We start from the raw sequence: 27,137 nt of genomic DNA, 5'->3' as shown, positions 1-27,137 counted from the left end.
AAAAAAAAAGACAGGAAGGAAAATACCGTTTTTTCCAAATTTTCTTTGAGCATGGAACTTGTAAGAAAAAATGTAATTAGAAACAGCATTTTTAAAAAATCTCTCATGGGTCTGTCTGTACATGGTTAGCAATGAACGTATTAAATTTTCAGTGCATCATCATGAAAAGAGTTGGTTAACTTTTTGTATATTTACTATTTTGTCAGGCATGTTCAGGTACTTAGTAACCATAAATCTGCTTTCTTCTGGGGCGCCTGGGTGGCTCAGTCAGTTAAGCATCCGACTTCGGCTCAGGTCGCGATCTCAAGGTTCGTGGGTTTGAGCCCCGCATCGGGCTCTGTGCTGACAGCTCGGAGCCTGGACCTTGCTTCAGATTCTGTGTCTCCCTCTCTCTCTGCCCCTCCCCCGCTCATGTTCTGTCTCTCTCTCTCTGTCAAAAATAAACATTAAAAAAGAAACCTTAAAAACAATACATCTGCTTTCGTCTACAATCGTAACTGGGAGATGCAAATGACAATATATACAGTCAATATTGTCTCCCCTAAGAAAACACCTTTTTGAAGAAGAGCTAGCACTCATTAAATGGCAACAATAGGGACCCGTAGTTATACAATCCAAACTAGGTTTTCCCAAAGTATTCTACAGAACACTAACATCCCACAAATTTTAAATAGACGTTACATACAAAAGAGTCTTGCCTGGGTCCCAGGTAGGGGAAAAAGGTTATAAAAGATTGAGACAATGGGGGAAAAAAGGAATACAAAGTGGGCACTGGGTATTTCTGTATCGATGCTAAATTCTGAGGCTGTGATAAGGTATCACGGTTCACAGAGGGCAACGTCTACCGGCAGGAGAGGCATACTGAACTGTTTGACTTGGGGGTCAAATGTCGGGATACCGGCAACTTTCAAATAGTTCAGGGAAAAAAGGGTTACATTTACCTGTGGACATAAACGGGAAAGAGCAAGAGATAGAACAAATGTGGCAAAACGTTAACAATAGGGGAATCTAGGTGAAGGGTATTTGGAGTCCATTGGTACTATCCTTCCAACTCTCCGTTTAAATAGGCTTCTGTTCAAGACTGCTCTGGTGGGGCGCGGGGGTGCCTCAGTGGGCTAAGCATCCGGCTTTGATCTTGGTTCAGGTCATGATCTCATGGGTTCGTGAGTTCAAGCCCCACATCAGGCTCCACACAGATAGAGAAGCCTACTTAAGATTCTCTCTCCCTCCCTCTCTCTCTCTCTGCCCCTCCTCTGCTCATACTTTCGATCTCTTTCTCAATCAATCAATCCCCCGCAATTCTTAAAGCTTCATCTTCGACAGGTTATTACAAAATCTCAACTTTATCGGGGCGCCTGGGTGGCTCAGTCAGTTGGGCGTCCGACTTTGGCCCAGGTCGTGATCTCAGTTCGTGAGTTCGAGCCCCGCATCGGGCTCCGTGCTGACAGCTCGGAGCCTGGAGCCTGCTTCAGATTCTGTGTCTCCCACTCTCTCTGTCCCTCCCCAGCTCACGCTTGCACTGTCTCTGTCAAAAATAAATAAACTTTAAAAAAAAAATTCAAAATCTCAACTTTATTTAATATTTTCCTCAATGTGTCACTGATCTCTCTTTAAAGGATCATGGTCTTAAAAATGTAGATGTTCTAATTGTAAAGTAGCTATCTTTCGCTTCTGGTCTGCTATTTTCCAACAGGAAAAATCACTACGCTCCCCCTGCTTTACAAGTTCAACTGAACAGGTTTGTTTAGAGGTCCGTGTCCCAGAGCCGGTGGCCCGATCTTCGTAACTCTGGGAGACATCTGATTTAGCTGGTATTTAAATGTGCAGCCTTCGTCACTTACTTTCCTTTGAACTGATCTGAGTATTACTTTTATTTCATATGTAAATGAAGATATTAAAACATAACAGAAAACTAGAAATTACAATAAAACACCGCATGTTTTTAATTTTTTTGTGTGATGTTTGTTTATTTTTGAGAGAGGGAGCGAGAAAGTGAGAGTGCGAGTGGGGGAGGGGCAGAGAGACAGGAAGATATGAATCTGAAGCAGGCTCCAGGCTCCACACTGTCAGCACAGGGCCAGATGTGGGGTTTGAACCCACAAACTGCGAGATCATGACCTGAGCCAAAGTCAGACGCCCAACCGACTGAGACACCCAGGTGCCTCAACACTGCATGTGTTTCAATTGGAAAGTTGCTTAGCAAATTCACTATACTCACATTAAGAAGGGACTCGAGGATTTCGATTGTTCAGATACGCAATGTTTTTTAATGTTTATTTTTGAGAGAGAGACACAGATGGAGTGCGTGTGGGGGAGGGACAGAGAGAGGGAGACAGAGGATCCAAAGCAGGCTCTGAGCTGTCAGCACAGAGCCCGAGGAGGGGCTCGAACCCCTGAGCCGTGAGATCCGTGACCTGAGCTGAAGTCGGACGCTCAACCGACTGAGCCACCCAGGAGCCCCAGATACGGAAGTTTAGGCAGATGGGAATGTAAACAGTGACAACTGAGCAGTTTTTAAAAGATTAACCTGACTTCATCACACAGACCACCGGCAGGGACACAGAACCGAATAGCATTTTACTAAGAGGCTCTATGTACGGCAAAGGGCATGGGGTTTGCAGAAGTACGGGTCATCCGGTAGAGACGAAGTGTAGAGTAGAAGTAGGGACAGAGACGGGAGACGCAGGATTTATAGGTGCAGCCCGATTGTGAAGCCTCATGTGCCAACCTAAGGGGAATCAGGGGTGACTCTGAGGGCGAACGGGAGTGGCACGATCAGGCTTTCTTCATCGTGAAGACGGTCAGCTCTACAAAGGAGGGACTGGAGGACACGAGACCGGACCTGGGGAGCCTGTAAGAAGCCACGGCAAGGAGAACAGATCAAGAACTAGCCTAAGTGGTAGGAGAGGAAGGGAAAGACGGATCTGAGAGGGGTCGCCAGGTTGACTGGAAGGTGATCCGACAGGGGGAGGTACGACCAACCCCAGGAAGCAAGAGAATCTAAACGGTTCCCCAACCGTAAAATGAAAGGAACACTGGGTGCCCTCCTCACGGGATTGTTGCGATGACCAAGGCGGGGCGAGGGGTGGGGGTGGCAACACGCTAAAACCATTTAGTACAGACCCTGGCAGGAAGTTAAGTGCTCAGTTACTACCATTGCCGCAGCCATCAGGGAGAAGGGGGATTGAGAACGAGTCCCAGGCGGCGCTGGGGTCTGGCCTACTTGACTCCAGTCCTACAACCGAGGCCGTGGTCTCCACACCAGCAGCAGCAGCCAACGCGTCACCTGGGGATTTGTTAGAAACACACATTCTCGGGCCCCCCGAGAACTACGGTCATCTAGGTCATCTAGGGCTGGGGTCCGGCAATCCGTAATCCAACAAGCCTCCCAGGTGACTCGTTTCACGGGTCAAGGGTGCAGTTGCGGATTTAAACGTTCATTTTCTCTGGTCCGTCTGAGCTCTTAAACTTCTAGTAGGGTGTGCCTCTCGATAGCACCTTTCACCCGAACTGCCCGTCCAGACGGGACCAGTCTGGAGGCTTCCTGAAAGGGCGATGCTCGCAGACAGACCAGGGTGTGACCGCCGCTCCTAAATCTTACGAGAAACTGGGTGACTTTGCATAACCTCGGGGGGGCCTGGGGCTCCATCTATAAACTACCTAAAACAGCACCATCGTCTAGGAGACGCTCCTAACTGATGACGGGATTACTGTTGAACCTACTATTTCATTTGATTCCAGTATAAAAATAATGGCAAGAAAATACTGCTACTGTCAGAAATTAAGTCACTTGTCACTCGATTAAAGCCATCCGACTTGAGAAAAGAACAAGATTAGAACACCAATCTTCCAACTAAGAATTCTGGTTCCTTCCAGGAGAGAAGCCTGTTTCTACGGTATCAAGAACATGTATTCGAAAATGAAAAGTTAACATTTCAGCACCGTCACGCTACTTCTGTAAGTGAAAAACCATCTTCTTCAGAAATGGTTGAGGCTACATGGAAATTTCTCAATGGTAGCTCCTAGTAAAAATGAAACCCCCAAATAAGCGTATTTACCTATTATCTAAACTGGACTATTTCCACTAAGTGCAGGAATATTGAAATGAAAACACAACTCCTTTATTTTTAAGCTTTATTTTATCACCCTTATCAAACACACATCAGAAAGCATATCAACAGTGCATCTTACGGTAAGTCAGTTTACAACAAAACTGAACAAGGCAATTGTGTTTACAGAAAAAGTTTTCGGCAAAAAACTACGCAACACGGTCCATTGAAACGCAGTGTCCATACTTTTTAGGTATGTAGGAAAGTGAAAAATAAAAGTTCTTTGCTACTCAGCAAGAAAAAACAAGTTTAAAAAGACTTGAGTAGGAATCAGGAATTTAGGGATTTCAGAAAAGGACTTCTTGGTACTGATACACATCTACATTGATAGTCCCGTTTAGTTATTAAAAGAAAAAAAAAACAAACCAAAAACAAAACCCAACCAACAAAAACTCACAAATAATAAGACATCACCAAGGACAGGGAACCACAGTGCCAAGAAATGCCAAGACCGATATGCTACTGAAAACCTGGTAGAAATGTCACAGACTGTTCACCGTGTGCTGTAATATCCTTGTCGATCCGAGGTGGAGGTAAACCAACAGGAGAGGATACTCCTTTTAACTGGCTTTGGTTTGAGTGATCTTTCACATTCTGTCCCACCAAACCTTCTTATCCAAAACACGGCAAGTGCAGATTTCTGAGGGAAAAGAGCAGCAGATGATAACCTTCACAACCGACCACTCCAGTGCCGATAGGGGAAGCCATCAACTGTTAAAATCTATTGATCGTGATTGGATTTCGAAGAGTGACCAAGGGGTAACAAAGACGGAGCCCTTTTTGGGGAAAAAATATCCCTTCTGCTGCCCCACATTCGACACTGGTAAGAGGATATAAAGGAATGTTAAACCATTTAAGATTTTCTCGATAAAGACTTAAGAGTGAAAGAGTCAATCCTGCTGGAAAAGACAGAACAGCTTCACTCTGCAGAGTAAGTATTCTACAGAGATGCAGCTTTTTTTTTTTAATTATAATAAATAATCATGACTTACTTCCATAAGGTGCTAGAACGCTGCGGCTGGTGCATACTAATACCCCCCGTACCCAATGTGCAAAGGGAAATGCAGAGATGCTTAATCCCCGGTTTCTTTCCGATCCTTGATCTGCATGACTGTCGATGTATATCAAACACACAAAAACTGGAGTTTAAATATTGGTTTTTAAAAATTAAGCCAAACTGAATATGGATATTTAATCTGGGTTGATAAACTCTAAAAATAATTTTCTGGGGAGACAACGATGAGGAATGTGTAGGAAAGGCAATGTTCTATTCTATGCTACAAGCACCACACCTGGATTTTCCAAAATAAATGATCACTTTTAGATCATAAGCTATATGGGAGATTACTAATACCAGTAAGGAAGCCATTTTCCTCCCCTCACCTCTTTTATTCCTTTTCTTTCTCTTGACTCTTAAATTTGGCAGATTTCTGACAACCCACGCTAACAAAATCACACAGCGATACAGAATTCCAATAACCGAAGAGATTCTGCGTCCGTACGCATGATTTACAACACCTCACCACGTCTGCTTTTAACACAGTCCTGACTTTGTGAGTACCAGTAAGAGGGGAGCCTGGAAGGGAAGGCAGCTGCAAACTGGGAGACAGTGACTGGATATAATTCTCTTGCTGACAGTCAAGAGTCTAACAAAATAAGCTCTCTTCTGCACAACAAGGATTAATGGTCGGGTAAGGCAAGTAAGATAGAATGCTTCTCTTTGCCTCTAAATGAAAGTACTGGGAACCTAGGTCATAAAACACACACCAGTTTCCTTTAGGGTACTGTGGAAGTTACTCTGTTGAATAGGAAATAACACCCGGGCAGTCATCTGATCAGTTTCCCATGAATCCCAGCATTTATGGGGATATAAACATAACCGCATGATTACGACAACTCTCTGAAAAGCGCAAGCAGAGCGAATTTAAAACATTAATCCTCATAAGCAATATAAGGGACAACGAAAGTGCCGAGCTGTATATAGGAAGATGAATAAAAACTTTACATCAGGAAAACAAAAGTTGCATAAACTCTCTATCTTATATGCTGAAGATCACCTTAATTACCACCTATAAAATATACAATTTCCTAAATGCTCTCTGGTTTATAGATATTTCTTTTATAGCCCATTTCTCCTATAAAATTGCAGCAAAAATAGTTACAACTGTTTATCTCCTTCTTAAATATCCACAGTACCTGTTGATTACATGCCACTGTGTCAATCTACTGATCATCCTACAATTAAAAACAACAGTGAAGAACACTGAGGTGGGAGAGGTGGCTAAGGGAACAAAACACAACGTCCTGCAGGATCAGGCAGAGAAGCAGCTAACCTTAAACCAAACAAATTCTTCAAATTTCTGGATACTCTAAAAATGGAAATATGCATGTTCCCCTGTAACTAAGAAAATGTAACTTATCCAAATACACCACAAGAGGTTCAGAAGAGTTCCACGTTATAGAGACTCAACATCTTCCCACTCATAGTGAAAGCTTACTAGCAACACTCACTTGGAAGGAGTACCATCTCAAGTAAAGGTGCCTTACTGAGCACCTGAAGAAGAAATGGAAATCCCTTTGAGCTAATCATGACCAAAAGCTGGTCGGCGTGTGACCATACCTGCCAGGAAATAAATTCTATCAGAGAGCGAGAGCAGTTAAGATTTGAAGAAGGAACCTAGCGTTAAAAATGGAACGAGGTCCCAGGAAGAATTAGATTCTGCCAGCTAACTCTGGCTGTCCATCATATGCAATATTGGGGGGGGAAAAATCAAATATGAATAGTTTCACACATACATAAAAAGGTAAATCAAGGACATTCTGGACTTTTATACTATGTGACTCCATCCAAAAGTTCTTCCAAGGAAAAGGCAGAGGTGCAAGAAATTAGCATCATCTGGGAGCTTTCACCCAAATGAGTTTTAATATTTTCCAGGAAACACAAGGCACTTGCTTAATTCTTTGACTGTCTACACACCCACCAGACTAAAATTTAGTCGTGATAGGATTCCATCTGTACCCTAATCTGAGTAAAGCCACCTAGCATGGAGCCTTGCATAAAACTCTAGGGGAAACACACAGTGAGAGTGTGTCTCCCACGCCCTCACCCAGTAACTATGTTATTGCAGTTACCATCAGTTCCTCTGGCGCTGATTTTCATAATAAATTACACCAACTGAAATATGCTGCGGAGGAAAACGGACGGTGGAAATGATGTAAGATACGCCTAATAAAGTCAGAACACAAGACCTGAGAAGAAAACGATGACAAAATGGGAGTTCCCTGCATCTGATGAACACACCCAAAGGAGCCAGGAGGCAGCACCAGAGTGCCAGGACTGTTTCGGTTATTCCAGAAGGGTAACTGATGCCCTGAGCAGGGGGTAAGCCCAGCGTGATAAAACCGAAACAAACCTTATGGCCATAGTCTCTCTTCGACTTCCTCCACCTGGCAGCACGGTTTCTGGCAGCCAGCACTCCCTATCACAAATCTGCTCAGAGGTTAAAATATCAGTAGAAGGAACATGAATCTAGAAGGCAAGTTAAGAATTCAAGGATATTTTTTTCCTTTAAAGGTTAATTTAACGTATCTCCGCACGCTTTAGCAGCTGGAGTACCAAAAGGAAGGCAATACTTGTCTCAGCGAAAACAAGGGAAAGGAGGAGCAAAACTGTATTTTACGGTTTTTGTTCTAAAAGCAGCCAGTTTGGGCTCAAGGCGGAACAGAGAGGGAATGTCTCTACAGAGTTGCTACACGGATGGCCACAAAAAAGGGGAGACATCCAGTGGTAATAAGGGCAATCTCTTACTGCAAGAGGGCAACTTTAAAATGCAGCCAATTATCTTTTAACGAGGTGTGTCTGAGTCCACCTGCTCTCCTAGAAAGAGAGCATTCAAGTTTTCAAAGTGGCTAGCTGGCCACCTCCCCCAAATGTTTCCAAAGGACCAAAGATTTCCTCCAGAATAATCAGTTTCTATGTCTTTTCTGGGCCAAGAGTGTATCGTGACGACACCACAGAATAATGAGGAACCAGCAAGGCAAGAGGGAAGGAAGCAGAGACACTAACTTAGGGAAAGAAAAACTACCTGAGATAAAATTTGTCCGAAAGAGTAAGGTTTAAGTGACAAAAAGCCGCACCTCTTTACCCTACCTCTCAAAAAGAAAATTCCTAGGTTTTTAATAACTTTGAGGAATCAAAATGTGTGTATATATTTCACCCTAAAAGAATCATAAAAATCACATCTTTTGATAATATTTGGTTCAGGTTTGAGAAAGACAGTAAGATTAAACTTCTTACAGTATCGGGGGAGGGAGGGAGAATCTGCACACGTGATCTTTGGTAGTAATGGGCTAAAAGCTATAAAATCACAATTTACATCACAGGAGGCATCTTTTTTCAATTTGGTGGCTTTAGTATAAAATATTTAATTCAATGCACGGTACTCAGGCTCATCAATTAGTCCCTTGGCCCCCTGAAAATCTAGTTAGGATCTTCCGTAATAAAATTCTACAGTGTCAAACACTACATATAGGTATGAATATATCGGCAATAAGACGACAAAGAATGCCGTGACATTCAGCATCACGACGCTAGCAGCACGTGGCGTCACTAAGCTTAGAAGCTTCCCTGCAGTTCATTTGTGAGGGTTTCTTCTTTGTGGGGGTGGAGGCGGAGGAGAAAGGTACAGGTGCCGACCTGGGATGCCTGCTCTTAAAAGATTCACTTGTATTCCATGTTCATCGGTATGCACAGAAGGACCTGGCGTTTTTAATCACCACGGAAGCTGCTACCCACATAAACATTTATGTTTTAGGAAAGTTTACTTTCCAGAGTACTGGTTATCCTCTCTCGAACTTGCATTTGAAAACAAACCAGCTAATCAATTTCTGAGACGGCCAGAATGAAAAACCACGCATCTTCCTTCTAAGGGCACTTACAATTTAATCTTCCCTTGGGGACGATGCCACAAGGCCTTCAGGCAATTCATAAATCCGCCTCTTTATACCAAATTCGGCTTCATAATAAACATTAAGGGAGAGTCCTGAATAATTATGTAACTGTAAATAACTCAAATGTCAAATAGCAAGTGTTTGAATAGGGTAAGAGAATCCGTCCTCTAAAATGTAAATTCTTAGCTGGGCTCTCGTTAACACACACAGACTGTACGAAGCGGCTTCCAGCAGGGAAAGATATTAAAGGCTTTTTCCTTAGGAAAAAACATTTTTAATTTCATTTAGATAAGGAAACAAGAAAAAAATTCATAGCCTGTATCCTTGTTTTTTTGTTTTTTTTTTTTGTATAATCAGTGCTTTAAAAAGGTTTCCCAAGTTTTAAACCTTTAAAGTCAACCTACCATAACGTGGGAGGAATCCATGATTACAACTCCTAAAACCACGTAATCAACCCATGTCCACGAAAGCGTGCACACTAGCATCCTGTGCTCAGGGGCACAATGGATTGCTGTAAATCCTTTCGTGAATTCTTGATGAGTTTTTCTTCCTTTCTCCCTCCATCTTATGAGAGCTACACCTTTCCTAACTTCCCTGCAGTCAGAAGCCAGACGGTCTGGGACGCCACCCCTCTGGCTTTTCTTCGACCACGAAGGCAGGCAAAGAATGGGTGAAAAGGAAAAGTAGTAGAGGGAGAGCGATGGCAGAGAAAGAGAGGAAGGAAAACAAGAATCCCGGATTATCCCCTTTCTCTTTGCCTAGTTTTTTTCTTTCCCTTTCCCTTCACTGAACATCTAATTCTTTCTTTTTGACCCACTTCAATTTCCAGCATAGTAAACAGAACTCGATCTTGAAAAATCTTACAATGATCACAGGAGATTCAGTACAGAAAAGATGAGCTAATACAGGTTCTAAAGGAGCCCGGAGGAGGGGGCAAGATACGCGTAGCAAAACTTTTGCTTCGTTCCAACCAATTTAAGAGTTTCAGTTTAACCCAGTCTAGACTCATTTGTTCTGAGCCTCTCAGGAATGAACTATTTTCTCATTTACATTCTATGAGACCAACTCTCAAAAAACATATGTCCTAAGTCTTACAGACATGAAACAGCTAGGAAAGAGACAGGTACAGACTGTATGAGCTCACAAGACTCACACTAGAAAGCACGCCGACTCAAATCTCCTCTAGTCTTTCATTCCCGCACACTCACTCAAACATACAAACTAGACATAAAAATTGTGCAAGATCAAGCATCAGCTTTCTATTTTAAAAGCCTTAATTAAAAAAAAAAAAGTAGATAGGCTCACTGCAGTTTCTTTAAAGGAATATTCAGTACTACAGTACTCCTTTAAAAAAATTCGTAACTCAGTGTTAAGAACACAGTAGGTAATTGCTGCTGGACAATCACTTAACAATTACTGGGAACATCCAGTGCCAGCTATGAGTATCAGTGATAAGGAAGAACCACCTGACAACATAAAGGAATAATCTGGAAGTGATGTCACCGACTCTAACAAACTTGTTAATATTCACTATGACATGATATTATTCATCCTTGCTTCACGATCATGTGGAATAATTAGTATCTTTTTAGGTTACATACTGAAGAGCAGCACTTGGCCTACTGCACAAAACAAAAGGTTGCCCATATGGATGCTCTAAAACCCCTCAATGTATAGCTGAGAGGTCTTGTCCTACTCAGTGCCAAATGTTTGCAAGGCAGTCATTGCTTGAGCACGTTAGTAGGATTAAATAAATGTACAAAGTATTCCCTTAAAATGGTAAGGGGGTACTTCTGCATTCAGATGTAGAATACAATAACCCAGGAAATGGGGGAGAAACAGGAAAGAGTCCTCAGGTTACTGATTAAAGCAAAGTTTGGTACAGATATCCCCTCTTGTAGGCACTCAGCGGGTAGAATGTGGCCACAACAAACTTCCCATCAAACATCCTTCCAGTCAGCAATTTCTGAGCAGCTTTGGAATCACCGGCATTGGCATACTCCACAAAGACCTGTAAGAGGACACAGAAAAGTGGCTTCATTCCCATCAAGACTGCTTTACAACAGGGCTTCTTCAACTCTAGGGAACACGCACGGATCATTTAGGGCACACATAGGGATCACACCTTGTTACAATGCAGACGTGGTTTCTGGCGCTCTAAGGTGGGCCTGAGTCTCTACAACAGACTCCCAGGGGCGCCCGGGTGGCTCAGTGGGTTAAGCATCCAACTCTTGATTTCAGTTCAGGTCATGATCTCATGGTTTGTGAATTCAAGCCCCACACTGGGCTCTGTACTGACAGTGCAGAGCCTGCTTGGGATTCTCTCTCTCTCCCCCTCTCTGCCCCTCCCCCATGCACTCTCTCTCAAAATAAATAAAGGGGTGCCTGGGTGGCTCAGTTGGTTAAGCATCTGACAGGTCATGATCTCATGCCCCGTGAATTTGAGCCCCACATCGGGCTCTGTGCTGAGAGCTCGGAGGCTGGAGCCTGCTTTGGTTTCTGTCTCCATTTCTCTCTGCCCTTCCTCCACTTGCTCACTCTCACTCTCTCTCTCTCTCTCAAAACACTTTAAAAAAATCTTAAAAATAAATAAATAAAATAAACTTTAAGTAAATAGACTCCAAGGTGATGCCAATGGTGCTGGTCCACAGACCACATTTTTGAGCACGGTTTAGAATATTTCCCTAACTCAGTTCCATTCGGAAAAATCCACAGAAGACAAGTTGGGTGAAAAGTGGACATGCGTTTGCCATGTTCAGAGGCCAAAGAGAGGGCCGAACAGCCCGGAGACCAGGTGTGCTCCCGCGGCATCTCAAAGACAACCTACGCGTTCAGAAGCGGCGGGAGGGAAACCTGGTCACGATGCCTACAAGACTCGTAGGAACCATGACTACAATAGGGAAGAGTTTAAAACCAGGTAATTTCCTTTTCCAGAGCCTCAGATTTCCTGAGACAGGTAGAGGATACAGCCTAATAACTTATGTTCTTTTTGATGATCCAAAGTAAAAGTTACTGGGAGACGAAATAATTTGAAGTGACATGTCCTCAATTACCCATGAATTTCTGAACCAGAAAAAGAACAGCCTCATCCTCCTCTCGCTCATTTGTTAAGTCAACAGTCTTCAAACCGGGGTGTGAGCATCCTAGACACTCAGACTCTCAAAAGGAAACCAAAAATAGGCCACCTGAAGGAAATCAATTTCCAGAGTCTCAGCATTCTCTTATACCTGCTCCTAAAATTGGATCCACCAAGAAGTTCAAGGCAGATTCTCCTTTTCCATTTCCCCTTTCCACTTGACAAAGTTACTTCGGAAGGGTATAGAAACCTCCAGGGCATGAAAAGAGACAATTCCAAATATAGTACTTTTGAACCGAATCTTCCTCCATGGGTAAACAAAGCACTATGCCCAGCCTGTGACTGCTCACTCCCCCCCCCCCATTTTTTTATGTTTATTTTACTTGTGACAGACAGACAGACAGACAGACACCCAAGCAGGCTCCATGCTGTTGGCACAGAGCCCACTGTGGGGCTCGAACTCATGAAGCCATGAGATCATCACCTGAGCCGAAACCAAGAGTCAGACACTTAATGGACTGAGCCACCCAGGCACCCGAGTACCAGTTAGCTCTAGCGACACAGGCCTTTTCATTGAACCCAAAAGAAAGTGAAAAGATGACGTCCAATGACAATGCAGCTCTTCCTGACTTTTTGTAACCTGATTCTCAGTAACTTCCGAGTGCACACACCAGCGTTCGGTGAGCAGACGTGCACGTCCAGAAGGAGAGCCATGCTCTCTGTGATGCTCCCGGCTTCACAGATAACCGACCTCCAGTTTTACACATTGCAACATTTCAAACTGAAGAGGAAAAACATTTTTATAATTTACTATGAAATTAAAGAATTATATCAATTTAATCTTGACTGCTTTTTCTAATTACAAGACGCATTCCACAGTTTAGATTTTAGTGACTTTTACAACATTCTTTAAAAAAACAAACGGTATTGTTAGTTTGAATCGATTATTTGAATGAAGACTGACTTTGCCAACCAGGTAACAGACGTATCAATAACCTACAGAAGTTCCACCCGAGATTCCACGAGTCTATCGGCTGTTTTCATTCTCCTCTAAAGGTCAGTGAGAGCTTGTTAACACAGCATATTTCCTCTCGCTGACGAAGATCTGTTTTTCCGTATCATCTGAAGGCTGGATACTTCTTACCCAAAAACATTCCTCCTGTTTCTCTATTCTGTGCCTTCCATCTCATACTGACGCTGAGGTTCATGTCGAGTCAGATCATGTTAGCCCTTAATTCAAAATCTCCAAAGACCTTCCCCGCTGGTTTAGAGTAAAGGTGTCTGGAGTCCCACGAGGCTCACCGCCCCTGATCCGCCCCTCCGTTAAGGCAGAGGTGCTGTAATGCCCCCTCTTTCTCACTCTGCTGGAGCTACACCAACCTCCTCAAACCTGCCAGGCAAGTTCAGGGCCTTGAAACTTGCTGTTCCCTCTATCTGGAACTCTTTTCCTCATCCCCTTTGTCTTTCAACTCAAATGTAACTTCAGCTTGCCCCTCCCTACCACCCAACAGAAAACTGCACCCCCCGACACACACACACACACACACAGCACTCCTTAAACCTCTTCTCCTTAGACCTTTTCTCCACAGCACTTATTGCTACATATCCTTGTGTCTGGTTGTGTCACTAATGTATCCCCGGGCCTAGAACATAATAATACGTGCTCAATAAATACTCCTTGACTACACAAACAGCAATGATGCATTCAGTATGCTCCTGACCCTGAAAGAGATAAATGTTGTTACTACTACCTTGGCAATGATTTTTCACTAAGATCGGAGAAAAATGTCTTTCATTTCTTTTTTCAGTTGCCAAGAATTTTCATATAATATTGAACCAAAAGATAAAAATAATAATCCAGGAGCGCCTGGGTGGCTCAGTTGGTTAAGCATCCGACTTAGGCTCAGGTCATGATCTCGCAGTTCATGAGTTCGAGCCCCACGTCGGGCTCTGTGCTGACAGCTCAGAGCCTGGAGCCTCCTTCGGATTCTGTTTCTCCCTCTCTCTCTCTCTGCCCCTCCCGTGCTTGCACTCGGTCTCTCTCTCTCCAAGATAAGTAAAAACATTAAAAAAGAAATTAAAAAAAAATCCACAACCAGAGGTGACTTCACCCAGCAGGGGACATGTGGCAGTGCTGAGAGACACTTCTGATTGCCACAGCTGCAAAGGGGGGTGGGAGGAAGGCATCTGTTGGGTGGAGGGTTGGGACGCTGCTAAATACCTATAGTGCACGTGACAGCTCGCCCCACGAAGGACTATGCAGCTCACGCGTCAATGGCGTCGAGGCTGAGAAACCCTGAATAGAATAATCCTCTGTTCCAGAAAAGCAGAAATACTACAGGTAGAAGAAAGATCTTCAAAAGACTTCTCTAATAATCTTAGTCAAAAATTTCTGAATCGTAGTTTTAGCCTGTACATTGCATAGAAGAAAAAACTAAGGATCATCGTCACCAAGCTGGTCACATGGAGACTGGAACTCAGGTTTCAGGATTCTCGGGCGGTGAACTTTCCTTCTTTAAATTGGCACCAATAATTCCATTATAATGAGACCCTAACCTAAATGGTTTCCTCACCCTACCTAATCGGAACAAAGTAGGCCACGGTATTTCTGTAGCTGACCGTGACCTAAATTAGCCTATGGTACAGCTCGTGTCACTGGTGCTCACAACGGCTCAAAACTAGATTTGATACTTTTGAAGAAAAAAGTCGTAACTGATTAAAAAAAAAAATGCACACCTAGTGCAGAACCTTGGAAAAAAGCAAAAAGTATAAGAAAATAAGAACATCCATAATGCAAAACTCATAATTTCTAGCAACGTTTCTGGGTGCATCTTTCGACAGAACTAAACAACATTTGTTCAGAATTTTAGTAATCTCTGAGTAATTCTGAAATTATGAAAACGTCCACTTACTTGTCCCCTGCCAGGATTTTCCTTTGGAACAAGGAGAGAGACCACTGGTCCATATTTTTGACACTCCTCTTTTACATCTTCTACAACATCTGATTATGAAAACACATTACAGTAACCACATTGCTGAATTACTAAGCACTCATTATTTAAAAACTTTAAATCATCAAAGAATTCAGGAATCCGTATCTAAGTAATGAGATCATTTTCTACACCTTCTAAAATTAAGCTTAAGGATAATATAAACTCAAAGCATTTAATACGTCCCACTTTTCCAATTGCTTTTTTCTTCCCCTTCCTGAAGACAACAAAAGTTATCAGTTTCTTCTGTATCCTTCCCTAAATATTATTAAACTTATACAAGCAAATATGATCATATATGCTTCTTTTCGAAGTAAAAAATTCCAATCTTGCCTTTTTTTTGAAGTTCATTTTGAGAGAGAGAGAGTGAACAAACAGGGAAGGAGCAGACAGAGAGGCAGAGAGAAAGAGAGACAGAGAGACAGAGAATCCCAAGCAGGCTCCACACTGGCAGCATGGAGCCCGATGCGGGGCTCAAACTCACAAACCGTGAGATCACGACCTGAGTCGAAATCAGCAGCTTACTGACTGAGCCGCCCAGGTGCCCTCACTGTGTGGTTTTAATGAGCATTTCAGCAGATGAGAATGAAATATAGGAGACCGACTCACATACCCTTTACTATAGTATCCAACTATATCCGTTACCCACTATTTACTGGGCCGACTTGTAAGAGCTGTGTTAAGAGCTATTAAGTTAAATAATTTTTCCCTTTATTCTCTTGATTTGGAATCTCGATCTTAATCCCGATTTGGAATTTATTTTGGTCTAAAGGGGAAGGTTTAAATCCAACGTCCTGTCCCACTCCCACCCAGATTCCAAGACAGTTGTCCCCATACATAGGATTTCTAGCTAAGCAAATTTATCTAACACTAGTGAGCGTTACCTGATGACGACCTTACTAATCAGAGCTAACAAAGGTATTTAATGCTACTATGTTGTCTGTGACACTTAGTTCATGAGATTCTTAAACACTAAGATTTAATAGCAACGTGTAAACACTCGATGTATTTACGTGCAGGAATAAAGTGTTATACAACAAAATACAAAGAAAAGAGGAGGCATAATATGCCCAAGATATATTCAAGAAAGCCCAAGCCTGAGTTTTACAAACAAAATTAGGAGACGGAAGTAGGCGCTGAAGACAGTAAGTAGATCGGCACGAAGGACGTAAGTGGTATTACCAAGAGATTATTTAGAGCCCCTGGTACATCATGACCTGATTAAAACAATGTTGAAGGCAAGACTATTCTTTCCGATTAACAGGCATCCTGAAAAGCTGAGGCTGCAGATTCTCACAACTATTACGGATTCAAACAAATTACGCTTGTGTCATTCGTCAAATAATGACATATAGCCCAGGGGCATAAAATAATTTACCCTTAAAGGCACAGTGTGATCAAGCTAGCTTTATCTGTAACGGTTTTAATTTTCCACAAAGAAAATGTTTACTATGAAACAACTGGTATTTTTAAATTGGGTCCTGCTTGAGCCCATTCACCGCTCTGCTTCCAGAACACTCTTTCTAAAACAGAAGTCTGACTGTATCACTCCCCTATTTTAACTTTTTCATGGCTCTTTATTGTATTCAACCAAGCACAAATATTTATTGAGTACTTATTTCATAAGCCAGGGACTGTTCTATCCCTGAGGTATAGGTTCTCTTGTGTCATATTCCAGTGTTACTGTCTCTGGGATAAAATCCAAATTCTTTAACACAGCAAATGAGTTTGTTACAGATCTGTATTCCCGGCTATTTCTTCAGCCTTGATTGACCGCTCCCCAATAAGCATCCTAAGATACAACCACACCAAACAGTTTGTTATTCTCAGAACATGCCACGTTTTCTCTCGTCTCTCACCTTTATGCCATTTCCTCATCAATCCCTCAACTCTTAGCCAAGCAAGTCCGGTTACTAACAAGGCTCAGCCATCACCTCCACAGAGACACCCTCACGGGTCGCTCAACCTGGGTTAAGTACCTCTCCTCTCTGCCTCTGTACACTACCCTACTTTCCGATTTATCAAAACTGTAAGCATTTGTTGACATAAATGTCTCTTGCAGGGGTGCCTGGAGGGCTCAGTCGGCTGGGCATCTGACCCTTGATTTCGGCTCTGGTTATATCTCATGGTTCGTGGGTTCAAGCCCTGCATCAGGCTCTGCGCTCACAGCGCAGAGCCTGCTGGGGATTCTCTCTCTCTGCTCCTCCCCCGTTCGTGCGTGCTCTCTCTCTCAAAATAAACAAATAAATACGCTTTATAAGGAGTTAAAAAAGATACGAAAAAAATTAAAATGTAATTTAGGAAGCAGTTACCTTCATACTCCTCTTCATTCTCGAGATAATCATCATCCAGCACATTCAGTAGCCTTAGCACTGGAGTTGGAAGCATCACCAGATCTTCAATATGAGGGGCTGTTGAGGTTCATACAACATGGTTAAGTGTAAACTCCCCCAAATGAATGGATGAACACTAGGCAAAGGAGCATGGGAACAGAATGTAAGTGAGTTCTGGTGTCTGACCGTCAAATGCCCAAGGAAGAAACAAAGACGCAGGCAGCTTACCGAAAGGAATGCTAAAGAAGGGGCTGCACAGAGCCATCTCAGCAGGGATTCTTCTGCCCGGGTCGTCGTGAAGCATGCTAAACACACAGACAGGGATCTTTGTGACTATCGTCAAGTCTTATGAAAACGGAACCACTGAAGACAATTCAAATGTCTAATGTTCACCGCAACATTAGCTAAGTCAGCATGGCTTACTGGAGCATTCATCTACAAAATACACGAATGCTATTTGCAAGTAAGTGGTTCAATAACTCATGATACATACCTAGGACACAATACTATATTTCGATTTTTTATTATTTTTTGAGAGAGAGCGCACACCCGCAAGTGAGGGAGAAGTAGAGAGGGAAACAGAGAATCCCCTAGCAGACTCTGCCCCTTGGCGCAGACCCTGACACAGGGCTCGAACTCACGAACCGTGAGATCATGACCTGAGCCAAAATCAAGAATCAGACGCTTAACCAACTGAGCCACCCAGTCACCCCCAGATACAACTATTTTTCAAATGGGGGAAGAATGGGAAAAAGCATATGCAAAAATAACCATTTTTAGTAATCTTCCTAGAGTATTATTATCCTGAGACTGTTTTAATATAAGGTGGAATAAAACAAATGAGCAATTATAAAATATTCTAACATTCCCTTTGTCCTTAAGAACCAGAATTCCTGACATAGAAAGAGAAAGAGATGTGAAATAAAAGTTACATAAAAACTCTGTGGTCTTGAATTTGAATGGGGAATATTCACATGAACTCTGTCCACTTAAAAGGCCTAGAAACAATGACCATCCCAGTAGCAATGAGTATCCCCACATAATTTCTTTTAATGTTTATTTACTTATTTTGAGAGAGAGAGAGAGAGAGGGAGAGAGAACGAACCAGCAGGGGAGGGGCAGAGAGAGGGGGACAGAAGATCCAAACCCGGTTGTGCATCGTTTCTCGGCCTTTTGGCTAAGACCAAGCGCAAAGCGGGCTCTATGCTGACAGCAGAGAGCCAGATGCGGGACTCGAACTCACGAACTGCGAGATCATGACCTAAGCAGAAGTCGGACGCTTAACCAACTGAATCTCCCAGGCACCCCTACCAATGAGTATTCCCAAAACTCAGATTGTGGTTTTAAAATACTACTTCCTACTAAAAGAAATCAGGCTTCTCGGAGAAATGGCTATTTCCAGGTCTGGGGCAGGAAATGTATAAGATGAATTGGGAACATCTTGTTACACCAGATAGCAAGGAAGCTATAAAAGATAATAAGGTCAGGGACACCTCAGTGGCTCAGTTGGTTAAGTTTCCAACTTTGGCTTAGGTCATGATTTCACGGCTTATGAGTTCGAGCCCCACATCGGGCTCTGTGCTGACAGCTCAGAGCCTTGAGCCTGCATCAGATTCTGTCTCCGTCTCTCTCTGCCCTTCCCCTGCTCATGCACTCTCTATCTCTCAAATATAAACATTTCTAAAAAATTGAAAAAAAAAAGATAATAATGTCTGCAAAATCCAACTTACACATGCTGACATTCATCAAAGATGGGCAATTTTAGCTTCAATTAGGATAAGAACTGCAATGGGTTGCAGTTACCAAATAATGATACTTTGAACTTTCAAAAGGGAATGATCCCCTTTGGAGGATGACAGAGAATCAACGCATTATGAAAACCAGTGAATAGAGAATCAAGCGTTTACTTTGTCTTTGGTTAACCAAATGAAGCACGAAGGACAGAGTAAGAACATCAACGTTCTACAAACCCTAAGAAAGTAATGGATCTGAGCATTGAATGGTAACAGTTTCTAATAGCTACGTTATGCGCCTCCTTAATGAAAAAACACAATACTATCTGTAGTCTTGCTCCCCACCACACACCAAAATCAACCCTCTAGATACAACTACCAATTTACAAGAAATAAACAGATATTCATTAAACTATACCAGGGTAACACTGTCAGCAAAATGCAGACTGTGGACAGCTATAGCAAGCCAACAACCCAATAAATAAGGGAACAACAAGTAAATAAGGAGAAAGTGGGGTAGGAAATGGAAAAGGACCTTTCAGATTAAAAGAAACTTAAAAAGGATTTTTTTTAGAAGAGCAGCACTAAACCATAGTGTTTAAAGATGCATACTATAATGAAAACAAGGATGTAATTGCCATAATAGTCAGGGTAGTGGCTGCTTTCAAGGAGGAAGAAGGGTTTAAGATTAGAATGGGGACAGAGGATTTCTGGGGTAGCTAGCAAAGTTCTATTTCTTGACCTCAATGATAGATACAACAGTATTCCTAAGGATTCATTAAGTTACACATTTGTTTTCAATATCCGTGTTTTATCCTACAATAAAAAAGGTTCAAATAATTTGCATGCGTACATAGCAAAATATGTGGAAAAATACCGAAAAGAAATATACCAAGTGCTAACACTAGAAAGTAGGTTTATAATTTTTATTTTGCTGATCACAATTCTCTGTAGCTTCCAAATTTAGTACTTGCTTGTACAATCAAGGGGAAAGAAATCCCAAAGTCAATACCAGAACTTACATGATCTGATCTGACTTCCAAGTTACAACGTATTACACAGTCTCACAATGCCACCTTTTCTATGAAAAATGCAACTTGTAAATCTAATACCAATCAGATAGTAACAGCTATTTAAAACCAATTTGTAAAACACACACACACACACACACACACACACACACACACAAATAAGTGCAAGTAAAATTGTAAGTCCTTATCTGGGTAAATTCTGTGGACTGTAATGTTAATTTCCTGGTTTTGACATTGCACTACAGTTATGTAAGATGTTACCACTGGGGGAAACTGGGTGAAGAGTACACAGACCTCTTTGTAACATTTTTGCAACTTCCTTTGAATCTGTAATTATTTCAAAATAAGAAGCTGTTAAAAAAAAAAAAAAAAAAAAACCACCGAAAACCCAAAACCTACTTGGAAGGTGGTAGGGTTAATATTCCAAAGAAAGAATACTGACTTGATCAAAAGATCTACTCTTTTGCAACACAGTAATTATCTTGTTCACTTCTGGCCCATAATGAGAGAAACGTGAAAAACCAACTACCTGATAATACACATGATGTCTTATTTTAAAATATCTAATGTTTTGGACCTACTCAGGAAACAAAACCATTATTTCTGTCCCCACAGTTTTCCACGGTAATTATTTAAAGTATAATGCATAGTTACCTTATTTTAAACGCTTTTTGGTTGTCCAAAAGCAAACTCAGTCTTTAGTTAATAAACACTCTCTTTAAAAACCTACTTTCGGAGGGCGCCTGGGTGGCTCAGTCAGTTGAGCGTCCGACTTCGGCTCAGGTCATGATCTCGCGGTCCGTGAGTTCGAGCCCCGCGTCGGGCTCTGTGCTCACAGCTCAGAGCCTGGAGCCTGTTTCAGATTCTGCGTCTCCCTCTCTATCTCTGACCCTCCCCCGTTCATGCTCTGTCTCTCTCTGTCTCAAAAATAAATAAACATTAAAAAAAAAAAAAAAATTTAAAACCTACTTTCAAAAAGACCCTAGAAGAAACAAACAAAAACAAACAAAAACCTAATTTCCATCAAGTATACAGGACTGCCAGAGCTACAAGAGGACCGACGTACGGCTGCCGAAAAAAGCCTCTACGCGATCACCAGAAATAATGTAAATCCTGTCAGTAAAAGCAAACAAGCAAACAAACAAAAAAACCCCACATTCACGTAGTACACGTACACATTTAAGAACTTTAAAGCACACATAACGTACCTTTTGATAAGGTCTCGTAGGTGATAGGCTGGAATTGCGGCATTCACCACGGCTTTACTGGCAAATATGTGATCGATAATAGCGGAACTGTTTGCCTAAAAAAAGAGAGAGCAGTCTTCCTTCAGTTATTCCGCTTAGTCTGCATTTACGGAGTACCAGGCACACAGCACTGTACTATCTGGTAGGTAAACGCAACAGAAAACACTTCTGAGAGCTTACCACCTGAATGTGCGTAACTCTGAGCTTCTAGAGGAGGAACTTTCTTTTCTCTATTCTCAGCACCCAGCATAGTACCCGGCACTCTCTATGAATAGTCACTAGATGAACAAACATGAACAAATGCCAAAGCAACCACATAAGAACATAGTTAAATACAAAGTGACAATGAATGTGTGACAGTTGGGCTGGAGTGTCTTAGTGAGGAGTCTTTAACTGGTTTTCAGATACAAATAAACTATGAAAAGAAAGCAACGTGGTATTTAAAATCTGGATCTGCCATATTCATAGTTTAAATCCTGGGGAACATTATGAGTTCTCAGAAGGTGGAAGGGTAGACACGAGGAAAAAGGCCTGATAACACCCTTATCGCTAAAATTTTCTGAATACTTACTACAGGCAACATGCTATGCTAAGAAGTGGTATCATTTATTTTTTAACCTCAACACTTCTGTGAGAAAAATACTATTATTATCCTCGATTTACAGAAAGTACACGGTGGTTCAGTTACCCTAAATAACTTAGAAAGCAGCGGAGGCAAGATACGAATAGTCTGACTTCAGAGCCCAGACTCATACTCGTTTGGCAATTTTGCCTCCACAGAAGGTGATTAAAATACAAAATACTGTTTTTATTTAGGAAGGGTGAACACGGGATTTTATTAACGCACATCATGCCTCCAACTTGCATACAAAATGCCTGAATGTGACCTAGTTCTGATCAGCTCTGGACCAAGCAGATACAGCCTAGCGGTCTCAAAGACAGTCAAAACTAACACAAGGAATTGATCTGTATCTGGGATAGCACCGAACAGACTACTGAGCCTCTTGACTGTCTGAAAGTACCAATGTGCAACAATGACTCTGGTTTTGCTTGCATGGCAGCATTTTTTGCCAAAAGTAAGCATTAGGTACACCTGCAAGACCATGAAAGCATTCCTTCCAGGGATACTTCCAGAAATAGAAGACTAGGGGTTGAGAAGAAATAAACCCTATGTGGTACAAGAGCCATTCACCAACTATATATTACAAGATACTCAAAAAACACTTGTTGGGGCGCCTGGGTGGCGCAGTCGGTTAAGCGTCCGACTTCAGCCAGGTCACGATCTCGCGGTCCGTGAGTTCGAGCCCCGCGTCAGGCTCTGGGCTGATGGCTCGGAGCCTGGAGCCTGCTTCCGATTCTGTGTCTCCCTCTCTCTCTCTGCCCCTCCCCCGGTTCATGCTCTGTCTCTCTCTGTCCCAAAAATAAATAAAAAAAACGTTGAAAAAAAAAAAAACACTTGTTGCAGAATATCAGAACCAATGATTCCTAAACCTGGTATTATTTAGCAACCTCTAGCCTAAAGGGGAATGATACCCTCACAACACTGCAGCCCCACAGTACGTTTGAAAACACAGTGAATTCCTAAGTTACGAACATACATAAAGTTCATTCTTATGTCAAGGATTTGGAATTTAGAACTCATGTTCCCACAACAACAATGCTCTAAGCAGCACTCACTTTACCGGCATAGTTCATATATGGAACATAAGTAAATCTAAAACACTGTGGAACTGAGCACGTTCAGGACACTAAACTCTGCCTAGGAAGAAGAGTATGGGGCCCAGGTCTGAACATCCAGGCGTACGATCTGCCCCAAGTGGCTATTTATATGTCTGTGCCTCCAGTTTGTCATTTGTAAAAGAATGACCAATATGCTCTCTGATGATCCACACAGAATTGCGAGGAAATTCAGCGAGGCTGTGCATTAAAATACTATGAGGCATTAACTATAAACCTTTACGTAAACATCATTTCACTTATAATGTACTGCTACATTAGTAATAGTTTAAGACGTAATATAACTAAATTACTAAATAAAAATCCCTTCTGCCTTTTTGGAAAAATGCATGTATTCATTTTATCGAGCACTTTCCTGGTTAGTCTAGGCACCGGGCCCCAGGCTAAGGTCAGCAGCCGTGCAATCCTCACGAGCACATCTGTGTCTAGGAGAATAAACAGTAGCACTTAAGGTACCGAAAACGCAGGAAGAGGAGTACGTGAGAGATGAAGCAAAGAGAGGCCCTGGTGAGACTCATTCTAAACTGCGTGCCTTTAAGTTGGAATTAAGGATCCCAGACGAAAGCACTGGTGCAGTTTACCTTCCATTCCTGAGATCTGACTGTATGTTTCAGTTTCATTCCTGAGAACATTTCCAGTAAAATGATTCCTAGGCTCCAGAGATCCACGGCTGAGGTGCACTCCGTGTCACTCTGCAGGCCGGCCTGGGCCAAGCAATTCTGCAGCTCTGCTTCTGGAGCCCGGTACCCGTCTGTCTGAATATACTTCACATCCTGAAGAAGAAGAGTCAGTATCGCGACCAATAAAAGACTGTTCACTTTCCTGCCATCTCGACCACGTATTTACTTCTCTAAACGTGTAATAAACCACTGCCAAACCGAATGCCAACAAATCTGTAGTCCTTGCCGACCCCAGTTATTTGGTTCATTAACCGAGCAGTTCTCACAGGCAAACTGCACGCTTTCCACACAGCTGCTCATTTCTTTAGATAATCTCTTGCCTGTTGGGCACTGCTGATAAATAAGGACACTCTGCAAAGAGCTGACAAACCGTGGAGAACGGAGGGTCTGCCAGAACTGTCACGTGCGTTCTGCCATGAGCCCCAACACTGGGGACGCCGGTAACAGTAATGACCTGTTCATTACCCCACCTAACCCAAATACACGTCCTTTTTTTCACATGGTGGCAACGAAATTCTTTTTATTTGCGTGACCCCAAGCCGCTTCAGTATTTTAGAAATATCTCTAAGAGTCAGGGCGCCTGGTTGGCTCAGTTGGTTAAGCTTCTGACTCTTGGTTTCGGCTCAGGTCACGATCTCACGGTGGCGTGGATTCGAGCCCCGTGTGGGGCTCTGCACTGACGGTCCAGAGCCTGCTTGCGATTCTCTCTCTCTCCCCCCTCTCTCTCTTTACCCCTTCCTCCCTCCCTCCCCCCACTCTCTCAAAATAAATAAACTTAAATAAAATTTAAAAAAAAAGAAAAAAGAAATACTCTAAGTGTCTACCAAAGCACTCCTATTATTAAAGTATTTCTTACCTGATTGCCTTCTTTGAAGCTAAGTCCAAAGTCAATGAGTTTAAAACATTCATTCTCTGCACTCCACAATATGTTCCGTGGTTTGAGGTCTGCATGGACATAACCCTCATGGTGAAGAAAAGCAAGGGCCTCCAGAACATCCCTGGCACAATGCTGTATCATCCACATAGAACAACCCTGATGACTGGAATATAAAAGCAATTCCGAAACACTGACATCCAGGAGTTCAAGCAACAGACAGCGTGATGGCACATTCGGAGAGAAATGGATTGTAAAAACTCCATACAAAGTCACTAAAAAAAAGAAACAAATTATAATGCTTTCAAAACGAGACTCAGAATAAGTCGCAACACAGATAACTGCAGAACACATTTGGGATACCCTAGATAAGGAGAACTCTGATGAGCAATCGAGCTTCCACTGTAATTTCTTTTTCCCCAAAATAAGATTTTTTTTGGCAATCGGATTATTTTAAAATGAGAAAATCTTCAACAGCTCATTACTGTTCAAAGATATTAAAGACGGCACACTAATTCAAACTGTATCACTAAGCATTCAGTGATGGGTGAATATGCACTCAGGGTACCAAGCAAAAACGATTAAAAGTAAAATCCAAATATTATGGACTCTTAAGACAGATGTGACACCATGTGAAAACAAAATTGCAGATTGGTTCTTGATCCAAAACAGCACTCTGGGGGGTACAGGTGAAGGGTAAAGCATTTGACCGCAATATAGTACTCTGTAATCTAAATATTAAAAACAGGATAAACAAATAACATTTAAAAGAGATTTAAAAGATTTTCAAGATGACAACTTAACCTAATCTTGCAAAGACGCAACAAGTCCTTAAGCTTGCAAAAACTACAAAAAAATTTCCCTCTCAAATACCAGGGTTATATACATCATCTAGCAAGCTTTAAAAAAAAGGGGGGCGGGGGGGCAACACTAGTGGTGATGAAATTCTTCTCCAAAATGGTAACATGAACAAGGTCACTCTTCAAATTACATATCGATTATGCTTGCCGGGAAGTAAGACATTTATTTATTAGCCAAAGCTCTAACTAACTATATACACTCTGTTAACGTAAGGACAGCCAAGGCTGTTTTCACAGATCGATCATCAGTAATCATTACCTATCTTACCTGTCTTACATTTTGAATACCTAAATCGTGCAACATAGACTTACCAGGGTAAAAGTATAACGTGTTCCTAATTCTCATACTTCCATAAAGGATCCTATGTTAATACTGAGTCATTTCTCCCAAATCCATGCTAAATACGTACCAGGTAACATCTGTATGAGTTAACAGCATTTATCACAAGCCCTAGGAGTATTTCTCATCTTGCACTGGTATGCGAAGATTCAAAAATTTCCATACAAGACAGGAGACATCTAGCAAAGATGGGCCTCCTTTCGCTAGGAAAGATAACTCTATGCTGGTAAGTGCAGCATTTTTCTGATGAGACCCGAAGCAAAGCAGAACTTAACTGAGCATCTATTACGTGACACTGGGCTAAGCAGACCACCAACTCCACCCTCCTGCAGACAGAGTGAAGGGGGATGGGAGAAGGGCCAGGATCGGGGGACGAGAGGGCCAGGCCCACGCCTCCCGCCTTAAGGACGGAAGACGGAACGCCAGGCTGAGAGAGGGGGTGTACCACCGGGCTGGGACCTGGGCAAGAAGGGAAGGGAGGCGGCGGCAATTACCGATGTTCCTGTGACCCTGCAATTGCTCCAGCGCCGCCCTCTCTTTGCGGAAACCATACTCGGCGGCCGAGGCCGCAGCGCCGGTGGTTCCGGGCGGTAAGAACTGCTTGAGGGCGCCGGGGGGCGAGCCGGGAGTGCCGCAGCAGCGCACCCGATACACCGAGGCCGAGGAGCCGCTCCCCAGGCGGCTCTGTACCTGCCACAGCCGCCCGAAGGCTTCCAGAAACCGCGGCGGCTCCGCGCCCCACGCGCAGCCGGACCCCGCCATCGGGGCGGACGGAGGGCGCTGGCACGGGAGCTGAGGCGACGCCCGGGGCAGGCCGGCAGGGCCCGCGGTCACATCCCCGCCTGCCGGACCAGCGGCTCCGCAGGGAGGGGCCTGCAGCCGCCTCGCCGACTGCCGAGACCTCAAGCCGCCATGACACCGGAAGCCGAGAGCGCCGGGCTCCAGAAGCCGGAAATGGAGGAAGAGCCAATCGTGCAGGCCCGAGGAGCCGGGCCCAGAAGGGGCGGGTCTAGAGCTGAGCGGAGGAATTAGGTTTCGGAGAAAAGTCTGGAGCCTGAGCTGCTAAACTCTGCGGGATGCTCCCTGCTTCTCAGGCCGACGCTAAGTGCCTTCACGAACGTTTCCTGAAACTGAGACTGGTCCTTTTTCTCGCGGAGGCGCGCCCCTCACCACTGGG

At 43.0% G+C, this 27,137-nt stretch overlaps 1 protein-coding gene across 2 annotated transcripts; it reads right to left on the bottom strand.

Moving 5' to 3' along the window:
- Positions 1–4,120: 4,120 nt before the first annotated feature.
- Positions 4,121–26,891, bottom strand: UHMK1 (U2AF homology motif kinase 1). 2 transcript variants are annotated; one of them, XM_019465753.2, is made up of 8 exons: positions 26,455–26,891; positions 24,743–25,035; positions 23,788–23,979; positions 21,431–21,525; positions 17,687–17,763; positions 17,438–17,536; positions 15,048–15,136; positions 4,121–11,070 (listed from the first exon to the last, which is right to left on the bottom strand). In XM_019465753.2, exons 1-8 carry the CDS (start codon positions 26,720–26,722, stop codon positions 10,924–10,926), a joined length of 1,260 nt encoding a protein of 419 aa, XP_019321298.1. In that variant the 5' UTR covers positions 26,723–26,891; the 3' UTR covers positions 4,121–10,923. The 2 variants fall into 2 exon arrangements, with proteins under 2 accessions (XP_019321298.1, XP_019321299.1); XM_019465754.2 differs by lacking the exon at positions 15,048–15,136 and having other exon boundaries at positions 10,831–11,070.
- Positions 26,892–27,137: the final 246 nt, after the last annotated feature.

Source organism: Panthera pardus, unplaced genomic scaffold, assembly GCF_024362965.1.
Source record: "Panthera pardus isolate Hobbes unplaced genomic scaffold, ASM2436296v1 HiC_scaffold_21, whole genome shotgun sequence".
Lineage (NCBI taxonomy): Eukaryota > Metazoa > Chordata > Mammalia > Carnivora > Felidae > Panthera > Panthera pardus.
Note: the sequence above shows the minus strand (reverse complement) of the source record. Positions and strands in the feature narration are given on the sequence as shown.

Bases quoted from the DNA above. Each gene is read 5' to 3' on its own strand.
- UHMK1 (XM_019465753.2), bottom strand. From the start codon at position 26,722: ATGGCGGGGTCCGGCTGCGCGTGGGGCGCGGAGCCGCCGCGGTTTCTG. The intron at 25,036-26,454 runs GTAATTGCCGCC...TCTTTTTTTTAG, and splicing joins GCAGGGTCACAGGAACATCG to TGACTTTGTATGGAGTTTTT. The intron at 11,071-15,047 runs GTAAGTGGACGT...GTCCTCTTACAG, and splicing joins AAAATCCTGGCAGGGGACAA to GTCTTTGTGGAGTATGCCAA.